This window comes from Phodopus roborovskii, unplaced genomic scaffold (assembly GCF_943737965.1).
Source record: "Phodopus roborovskii unplaced genomic scaffold, PHOROB, whole genome shotgun sequence".
NCBI lineage: Eukaryota > Metazoa > Chordata > Mammalia > Rodentia > Cricetidae > Phodopus > Phodopus roborovskii.
Genome location: NW_026125052.1, coordinates 34,720,313 through 34,730,739, shown reverse-complemented (window position 1 = coordinate 34,730,739; position 10,427 = coordinate 34,720,313). Strand labels below are relative to the sequence as shown.

General features: G+C 47.6%; 1 protein-coding gene across 4 annotated transcripts in view; it reads right to left on the bottom strand.

The window, feature by feature from the left end:
- Nucleotides 1-1,708: 1,708 nt before the first annotated feature.
- The window catches only part of Foxk2 (forkhead box K2), a 41,750-nt gene continuing 33,031 nt past the window's right edge, over nt 1,709-10,427 (bottom strand). The window contains exons 7-9 of one of the 4 annotated variants that reach the window (XM_051182608.1): nt 9,312-9,608; nt 8,414-8,623; nt 1,709-4,770 (exon numbers count right to left, since the gene is read on the bottom strand). In XM_051182608.1, coding sequence (XP_051038565.1) covers nt 4,577-4,770; nt 8,414-8,623; nt 9,312-9,608 — 701 coding nt within the window. In that variant the 3' untranslated portion in view covers nt 1,709-4,576. Of the gene's footprint in view, nt 4,774-8,413; nt 8,624-9,311; nt 9,609-10,427 lie in introns of all 4 variants that reach the window. The other 3 variants (XM_051182599.1, XM_051182616.1, XM_051182625.1) reach the window with 3 other exon arrangements.

Below are 10,427 nucleotides of genomic sequence, written 5' to 3'. Positions count from 1 at the left end.
ACATGGGCACCTCCCCAGCACAGCCACTGAAAAGAGAGTCTGAGTTGTGTGCTTTAGGGCCAGCCAGAGAGCAGGTGCAGAACAGTTCATTAAAAGAACAAAAAACTTTTTTTTTTTGGGTGTCACTGCCCCCTGCTATACCAGCATTGGGCTCCCTAGTTACCTAGGTACCTAGCATGGTGCCCTTTCGGAAGACACTGTGAAGCACCATTCACCTAAATACTTTGGCTGGTGTCAAACTGGTTTATGTAGTATTTTACAGTTTGGGGAGGGGGGCGCAGGCAGTGTTATCTCCAACCTGCAGTGGTCCTGGAGGTGTCACTCTGGGAGAATTCATACAGAAGAGTGGGCCTTCCCACAGTGTGAACTGGGAGGCAAGCAGGTGACGGCAGATGATACACCGCGTGAGATATGGGCGGGGTGGCACAAGAGGTCCTGCCATCTACGGTCACCAAGCTGAGACTGGACATCATTGAGCAGAGTCTCCTTGTTAGTGGCATCCTCAGTCAAACCCTTAGCCCACACCTTCTTTGGGACTCCCTCGGTATCTGAAGTTGGTATCATCAGCTTTGGCACACCTCTTTAGGGGCAGTGAGAGCTCCCTGTGGTGGGCTCCTTGTGGGTGGCAGAGCACGGGTGAGAACATCCCTAAAGCTGCCTGCTCCCCAGATTTGTGCTTGTCTCTGGGTAAAGACAAAATTGGTGGACTGCCAAGCAAAAATCGGTATGTTTACAGGGATCGGTTTCAGTGTTTTCAAACATCCAGTGCTGGGTGCGCCTTGACCCAAAGGGGGGCATGTGAATGCCAGCATTTCTGGGGACTCAGAAGCTCCTGATTGGCTGTTTTTCCTAGGTGTGGGTGGCCTTAACATCTGAGCTGCCATTCACCTTTCTCAGAAACCACAGGGTCACGTGTGCCCTTCATGTACTGCTTGGACAGTTCACAGATCCTTCAGGTCAGTTTTGCTGTGATGGCTCAGATGAATGTAGGGTGTAGTATTTCAGAGGATCTCTAACTCCCTCTGCATGCTGGTATCCCCATATTGTCTGTTGTTTAAAGGTTCAGATTTTAACTTCCCTGTACACAGCTGGTTCAGCCTAGAGCCATAACAGAAAAGGACAAGAGTAAACAGGATTATCACCTCTGTGAAGTTCTGGGGATCAAATCCAGACTTTTGCATGCAAGGCATACGTTTTACCAAAAAAACCCAATTCCTTGCCAAGGTCCTAAATCCTCAATGTTGCCAATGCCACTGTTTACCAGAATATTGTGTGCTTCTACGTCACCTGTATGGGAGCACTTTCTCAGGATGTTGCCCGTGTGTAAGAGTTTCTGGTACTTAAACTGACTGCCCTCATATGGACCAGTCCACTGTGTCAACCTACCTTTTCAGCCCTGGGACAGCAGCTGGGAGATCAGTATCATCACATGGGAACCTCAGCATCTGTGTACATTTTTTGTTTTCAGTATCTTGAAGCACTGGGTAGGTGGAGGGGGGGGGGGCGGACACACTACCACAACTTAAATCTCTTAAACTCTAACACAAGGAAACTCCAACACTGGATCCACACAGCTGCCTGTCCAGCTGTTGCTATCATGAAGACCCTGTGCTCTCACCCCTGAGGAAGCCTGTGCTGCTGCCCAACACAAGCTAAGAAGTCAGATAGATAGATGTGTCTGCTTAGCAAAAGACAATGATACTCTGTATTCAATTAAAATTAATAAAAATATTTTATTGAATTTCAGGAACTTGGTACTTTTTAAAAATTCCAAATCTTTGCACACAGACCACCACTCTGCTTGCTCTGGATCAGCAGATGCTTGGACTTAGATTGTCACTTCTCTCCTTGTGTCACATGGCATGGAAAACCCAAGTCCTGATGCTCCCCAACCCCTTCTGAACTACTGAAGCTACTCTGTGGCCAGTCAGCCCCCTAGCAGAGGACAAGGAAGTAGGGTGGGGTATTTGCAAAAACCAGCTGCTGTCTGTGAACATTCTGTGGTATGGGGAATATCTACACAAAGTATGCCACACATTCTGGAATGCACTGTACCCAGGACACAGGTGAGTTTCCCTTTGTGTTCTGTATGGTTCAAGCCAAAGCTACTGAAGTTATCTAGTCCCTGAGGGAGCTCAGAGGTTTGGTAAAGGTCAGAGAGACTCCTTAAGCATTCAACACTGAGGCACCACTGTGGACCTGGAAACAGCTGCAAGCTACTTGTGGTATCAGAGTCACATGTCCCACATCAGACATATCTGTTGGGGGCTAAAGCACATGACCCCAGCCCTGGTGTGCAGAGGGCTTCTGGGAACTCGGATGAACATGAACTAAAGCAGTGCCTTCAACACTGGGAAGCTTCTGCCCTCTCCTTGACAGCTTCACATTCCTATGTACCAAAGCAGCAGCAAGGAGAAAAGAGGCGCATGCCTGTGACTGCCCCGGTGCGCTTCACTCGAGACTGAGAATGTGGCCTTAATGAAAAAGAAAAACCTCCTTCCATCTTCACAATTTTTCTATGATCCCCCAAAAGAAACCCCTGCAGACTCAGGTCTGTTTGGAGCTCAGAGGTAAGGAGTCTGCAGACTTCACTCACTAGGGAACATCTAACCAAGTCCTGGTCAAGCATGCTACACACAGATGTCTCCAGACACAGTATGTTCAGTTGGTGGTACCTGAGCCCACCCACTAGGTTGGTCTCCTGCTAGAGCACCACATTAACTGAGGCCCAAAGTAGGGACCTACATGCTGGCCACAAGACAACCCAAAGTACTTTGCAAACTACAAACCTTTAAGAAATACACATTCCAAGGTTACCTGCAAGATGGTAGTAGAAGCAGACTGCGGCTTGGAGGGGCTCCAGTCCCCCAGGCTGCAGTTCAAAGGCAGACTGCTGTGGGTACACATGTTCTCACTCACATGATGTCTCACCTTTATTGTTTAAGTGGCTGAGTTATATAAATCCAGCTTGTGTGTAGTAACTCCATAACGTCAACACACATCATCTGCAGTAACATTGTGACAGCTCCATACTGTGGGTGAAGCAATACTTAGAACAGACTTATCATATTTGGTCTTTATGTAAATAATGTTTTAAATTGCCTAAATATACCATTCTGAGCCATTTCATTCTACCAGGAAAATACAGGGTTTCCCCCCCTCTCTTAAAAAATTAAATACCAAAATAACTACATTTAAATAAATAACGTTATGATGATGACAAGAGGAAAAAAAAAAAAAAAAACCACTCATAATGAGGCTAACGCCCTCTGCCTGCTGCTCAGCTCTATGTCCAGAATTCTCTGGGAAGGTGAGTGGTGATTCTGAGTGAGGTCTGGGCTGCTGGCCTTCTACCTCTCCTCACCCTTCCCTCTTAAATTTTACTTACTATATGACATAAGTCAGACTTAGTGTGGGGCTTCATTCTAAAAAGCCAGAAAAAACTCTTGAGAACCAGAAAAATGGCCTGGATGTTTCATACTTGGCTACTTATCCAGACCCTAAAGTTAACTGGCAACATCTCTTCAAAGCTCTTGCCATGAGTGTGCCATGCAGATAACCAGTCAGATGGCAAAAGCCAGAGCTGGCCCCTAAGACTCCCCCATCTCTGGGAGAGATCTGTGATCTTGGTCTGGAGAGGTGTGACAAAAGCCTGGACCTGTTCCCAAGGGAGGAAGGGACCTGTTGCTTTAAGCATACACAATATGTAGGAGACTCGTTTTACTAGCGTGGGAAATTACGTTAAGGACAAAATCAACATAAAGAAACAGACAACAAAACCCACAAGAGCAGGTACGTGCAGCCCAGAGGCCAGAAGGCTCTCGGGGTCCCTTGTCCCGATGGCTCCTGGCCTCATGGATCCATGCAGCTCAGTCCACCCACCCTCTACAGGGTAGGTCAAATTCATCAGGTAACTGCTCTGAACAGAAATGGGCAAGTAGGTGTCCTAAGGGAGTGCCACCCAAACACAGGCAGGAAAGACTAGAGCAAACCATCCCATGGGCTGAAAACAAACCACAGAAACAAACAGAATGACGTTCTTTCCCCCCAAAATGAATCTCAAATTTCCAGAGTAGAAATGGAGTGATATGAAATGTCAAGACCCCATTATTTAGTAAAGAAAGGACAAGTATTCTAATTCCACATGTGGACAACAAAATACTGTCTTGTCTCTCAGTGGCAGCCAGCAGGTCCTATGAGGGTAGCAGGTGGCTGTGGCTCTGTCCCCTAAAGGAAAGCCAGAGAGATCCACTTGCAGCAGGTGCTGCATCTGCACAAGAGACTCAGTCCTTTGTGACCTGGAGTTCTTGTAGTAAAAGCTGAGCCCACAGCCCAGCGAGTGCTCTGTAGGAGACATCACCTCTGGAACCAGGGTTGCTGTGGGTCTGTTCAAGTGTAACTTGTCTTTAAATTAAGGAGTTTAAGGCCACCTGGGTTCATGTTTTCAGTGCTAAGAGGTGAAGTCCAACCGCAGGGCCCTTTGCCCACTGAGGATGTGCTCCCTGCTTCAGTAAGAGGCAGCATATCTCCTTTTGGCACCACAAAGTTGATGTCTGAAGAAACGGTCTCCCAGCAGCTAGTTCTGGATACCCTTTTCTCTCATAGCTGCTGGTGGCGCATCCACGCTCAGGGCAATGACAATGCTTTCGCCATCTTCTGCTTTAATTCGCTTGAGCTCCGGCTGCTCTGCCTGGTCACCATTCTGGCGCTTTGTGGGCAGGGATGCTGATGCTGATGCGTGGGTTGCCAACATATGGAGAGGACTCGCCACTGCTGGAGAAGACAGTGAGTCAGAACCCCGTGCTACTGCATAAACCCTTGACAACAAAGCCCACCCTGGCACTCCAAGTCTCCCGAGCCTTGCATACAACCCCAAGGATGGCCCTGCAGGCCACAGGCAGAGAGAGGAGCCTAAGCAGAGGAAATCAGGAGAATTGCAGCAGTCAAAGCCTGGCTAGTGGGTATTTCCACCAATAAGGATAACTTATAGCTCCTAAAAAAGCACAAGCTACTCAACAGTTTGCTTCTGTTCACCTGGAGGACAGAAAGCTGTTCCCTCCAAGGAGGAAATAAAGTTATTCTGGTTTTAAAGAGCCCTTTCTCACCTGTTCAAGCCAGCATCTAAAGCATTTGTCTGTAAAGACATGCTTACACTGGTCTTGCCACCATGCCTGAGAACCTGAGTTCCATACTCAGAACATGCATAGTGGCGAGAAAACTGATTCCTACATTTGTCCTCTGACCTGCATGTGTGCCTCCCCGTCCTGCATGCAATAAAGATCTTTTTGGGGAACACGCATCCAGGAGATAGCCACAGCTCCCCCAGCCCCTCTTTTTCTTTTTTGATAGTTTCACTAGGCTGGCCTAGATAGAACTCAGAGATCTGCCTCCCTCTGGCCTCAGATTGCCAAGATAAAAGGAGTACAACAGCACCCAGCACTGACTGTTTTAAAGGCTAAACTTCGAGCTGAGGCAACAGGCAGTCATGTGTGTCAACTTGTCTGAATGAACCACAGAACCTATGTATCAGAATGACCCAAGCCATTCTACTGAAGCTATTGTTTATATGACATAAACACTGAGCAAAGTACATTATCCACTAACCTAGACGGGTCTCACGACATTAACTGACTAACAAGACTGAGGACTCTCTGTGAAGGGAGAGTCCTGTTCCACTTAGGCCTACACTGCAACAATCCTCTTTTCTGTCCGTAAGGTCGGACTTAATTAACTAAGTGACTCCTTAAGGCCTATTTTTCTCAAGTGATCCTCCTGCCTTAGCCTCCCATATATCTTACCAGCATGTGCCACCATAGCACATGCAAGGTACATTAGCCCTGTTGTTTCTCTAGATAGCTCCAATGTGCCATTGGGAGGCTGCCACTGTTCTTTCAAGCTTAAGTTCTCCTCGTCACAGATGGTGGTATTCCTGAGTTATGTAAGTCATTACGTGATCTAAACAAGAAGCAAGCTGCAAGCTACACAACCCAGAAAGAGCACACTGGCTGCCTAACTTGAGAGCAGCTTACTGCCTAGGGAGGGAAGGAACCCTATCCTCCAGCCCAAGCACAGACACTTGAGAGCAGAGCACCATGGCTTCACAAGCACCAGTTAAAGATGATTAAACATGAATACAGCTCCTAGCCCACATGCGGCCTGCTTGTTTTTATTTACTACTTTTGTAAGGCTAGGGGTGGAACCCACGACCTTATGTGTGCTAGCCATACTCTGTTACATCCCTACCCCATTGTACATACAGCATGAGCTGCCATGGGAACTTGGGAACACATGTTAAAGTCTGGGAAGGACCTGTCCAATGATCATCAAGCTGCCATGGAGAAAACGTTTAGCCACCTTCTCAGCTCTTCCTGATGTGGTAGATGCTGAGCTTGGCCAGCTGCCTCCTCATCCCTAAAGTGTGCACAACGTAAGTGCTGAGGGCCTGGGCATGTGGTCTAGGCATCCTCAAGCCCAGGCTTCTCCAGCCTGTCTTGGAACTCAAATCTTGACACCACAGTCTCAAGCCAGAGGTGTTCTTCCTGGCTCCCACAAAGGCTTTGCTCTGCCACCCCCCGACTGTGAGGGGAAAAAAAGAGGACATGAATCCCCCATGAGCAGGAGAGCCTGCCCACCCTAGGCCAAGTCTGTGAAGCCGGGAGCGCTGTGCAGAGAACAGGGCTGACTGTTGTGCTGGCCCCACTGCACCCACCTCTTGCATGGGTTTGCACACAGAGCACAGAGGTTTCATTGGAGAAAGACATGTATCTGGGAGAGGGGAGTACCAATGCAGGACACGATGTCACTGCTGCTGCTTCAGTCACAGCCACTGCAACAACACAAGGCAGGACTTTGGCATGAAGACTATTCTCATGGTGGATCAGAGACATTATGAGGGACTGCATGCATTATAAAAAACAAAACAAAACCCTGGCTGTGCTGGGTACTGGTGGCTCAGACCTTTAACCCCAGTACTTGGAAGGGAGAGGCAGGTGGATCTGAGTTGAGTCCAGCCTGGTCTACAGAGGGAGTTCCAGGACAGCCAAGGTTGCACAGAGAAACCCTGTCTCAAGGAAACGACGACGACAACAACAACAACAAAAAACAAACAAGCCTGAAATCATGCCTTCTGCCACATGTCGGCAGGAAGGTAGGTGGAGACTTGATGTTGAACTGGGCAAACCCCTAAGAGCCACTAATCCTGTGCGCGCTGTGGATTCTCTCGTGCTGAATACTGTTATAATGACACAAATGGACCAGACAGGGCCTGATGGGGAACCCTGACTCACAATGGTTTAAGTACAATTAGTAATTTTGAGAACCATGACAGACCAATGAGGCATTCTTCAGCCCAGCCACAGAGAGCAGTAGTGTACAAGAACAGTGTGGAGGAGGCAGGCACAAAGCTCACAGGCTGAACAACAGGTAGCTGGGGACGCAGACAGCAGGCGTGCCTGTTGTATGGCGACCTCGTGGAAACAACATCCAGGGCATTCTGGAAAGAATCCCTCTGCTTCAGGGTAAAGGAAGCAGCAGGAGCATGGGGTCCACACACAGTCCTGGAGTACACAGAGTGCCTTTTATTCATCTTTAAATGCTGGGTTTGGTGGTGTACATCTTTAACCCCAGCACTCAGGATCCAGACTCCAGTGATTTCTTTGAGTTCAAGGCCAGCCTGGTTTACATAGCAAGTTCTAGGCCAATTAGGGCTACACAGACCTTGTCTCAAAAATCTTTACAAGAGGTTGCCTGAGGACATAGCTCAGTGATACAATTCTTGCCTGTAATGTGTAAGGTCATTGGTTTAATCCCCAGTACCACAGAAATAATTAACTGAATAAATAATGCTTAATTTCTATGGTTGGAGAGATGGCTTAGTAGTTAAGAGGACTGGCTACCCTTCCAGAAGACTGAAGTTCAATTCCTAGCACCCACATGATGGCTCACAACCACTATAATTCCAATTCCTAGGGATCTAGCACCTCTCACCTCCATGGCTCAGTGGTTAAGAACACTGGCTGCTCTTAGAGAGAAACCATGTTCAGTCCCCAACACCCACAATGCAGCTAACTGTCTGCAACTAGATCTGAGGGATCTGACACCCTCTGCTGGCCTACTTGGGCCCTGGATGAATGTGGTACACAGATGTACATACAGGCGAAACACCCATACACACAAAAATAAATGAAAATATAAGTATCTCTCGGGACAAAGGGGGTGCAGTGGAAGAGCTTCAAGCCCTACTCTAATGGGACCCCATGGCCACCTCCCACAGCATCACTTGTACTCCCCATGGCTTCAAAAAATACAAAGCAAGGAAGGACCAAACATAGAATGCTTATTCCCACGAGTTAAGGACCTCTGCTCCCAGCTAAAACTCCCAGAGAGCCAGGGAAGGACATGAACAAATGCTTACCATTGTTCACCTGGCTGTGCACTGCTGTAGGCGTTGGTACCACATGAGTTCCATTTTGTGTTACAGTTTTTATTGGAAGCTGGTGTTGACCTAAAGGCGCCTGTTGTACTATGGTCACTGTCTGAACAGGGGTACCCTGTGGTGTCTGGATGATTCGGCTAGCAGCGCCTAGTGTAGCTGGGCTAATTGCAGGGACAGGCTCTACCTTCACTGAAATCAAAAGAAAACGAAGAGAGATGAAATACTGTTGCAAAGCCGAGATCACAGCAGTTTAAAAACAAGTCATGATGGCACAAGCCTGGTTCCACCATGGGGTATCATAGGACTGCCACCCCAGCTACTATCAAGGATAAGACAAGAAGACTCCAAGTTAAGGACAGTCTGGGTTACAAAGTAAGTTCAAGGCTAGTCTGGGCAACTTGAAACTGTGTCTTAAAAATTGAAAAAAATAAAATAAAAAGGGCTGGGGACATAGCTCAGCCATAGAGCCCTTGCCTGACACATGTCCAAGGCCCCAGGTTTGTTGCCTAGTACTGCAAAAATGTTTAAAGACAAGTAACGCAATGGAGAGATGGACCAGTACTGGAGAGCATATACTACTTCTTTAGAGGATCTGGTTTTGATTACCAGCACCCATGTTGGTCAATAACTCTAGTTCTAGAAATATCTACTACCTCTGACCTCCAGCCCTGGAACCATGTGCGTGCGCGCACACACATACACACACACACACACACACACACACACACACACACACACACACACACAGAGTTTCCTAAGATGTATGTGGACCCAATTTCCAGCATTGCCACCCCAAAAAGAAGTAAAGAAACAATCACACAAAAACCAAGGAATATAAACAGGTCAGGACAACTGAGCCTGCGGTCTCCTTACTCACCTTTGACTTCTCTGTGGTCACCATTCTCTTGTGGTTCTGCCTTAGGAGGAGCCAGCACCGCAGCCTGAGTGACCACAGCTTGTCCAGCAACTGTGTATGTGTTTGCTGGGGCCAGTCCAGCCACACTGGTGACTGACACTGCTGGTATCTGATGGACAACATGTACTGTCTGCACAACAGGTGGCTGAGAGGTGGATGTGGTCACTGGGGTTGCAACAGTGTAGGTGACAGGCTTAATGGCCGGGGGTAGCTGCCGTTGGACAGTGATTAAGACGGGCTGACTAGAGAGAGGTGACCCTGTTGGGAGAAAACATGAGCAGTGTTTTAAGGCTTGCATTGCCCTTGGTCTTACTAAAATCAACACTACACTTTAAAATACAGAACATTACTAATGAGAGATATGTAGTCTCTTTATTAATATCCTTCAAGACTTATTTTTGATTACCTGTTTTGCTTTCTTTTATGTCTGTGTACCATGTGTGCCTGGTGCCCACAGAGGTTAGAAGAGGGCACCAAATACTCTGGAACTGGAGTTAAAAACTGCAAACTTTGTTTTGATTTCTCACAATACCTCTCTATGGTTCCTCCTTCAAGAATATGCCCTATATGGGGGCCTAGAGACATGAGCCATCCTCACCCTGGCAGGACCGAGGCACTATGCTCAGAAGCAGACCCAGACTTCCAGAGCTTTCTGCAAGTGGACATCAGCAGCTGAAGACAAGTGCAAGCTAGGGCTTCCCTGGGCCATCCATCGTGTCCACTATTCATAATGCCACCTTCAACCTTACCCAGGCACACATTTTAATCTATATTATGGTTTTGCAGGTAAACGGGGAGTATTCATCTACTTGTTAAATGAATTTATTTTTATTCCAATCAGTGCCTATTGATTCATTTGAGCTTTATTTTTAGAAACAGGGTTTTACTATGTATTCCAGGTTGAACTTAACCTCACAACAGTCCTCTTGCCTCAGCCTCTAGATTGGTCAGGTACTGTTATAGCCATGTACTAACTTAGACTGGAGGGAGTGAGGGAGTGAGGGAGGGAGAGAGGGAGGGAGGGAGTGAGGGAGGGAGAGAGGGAGGGAGGGAGGGAGCACCACTAAGTAACACTCA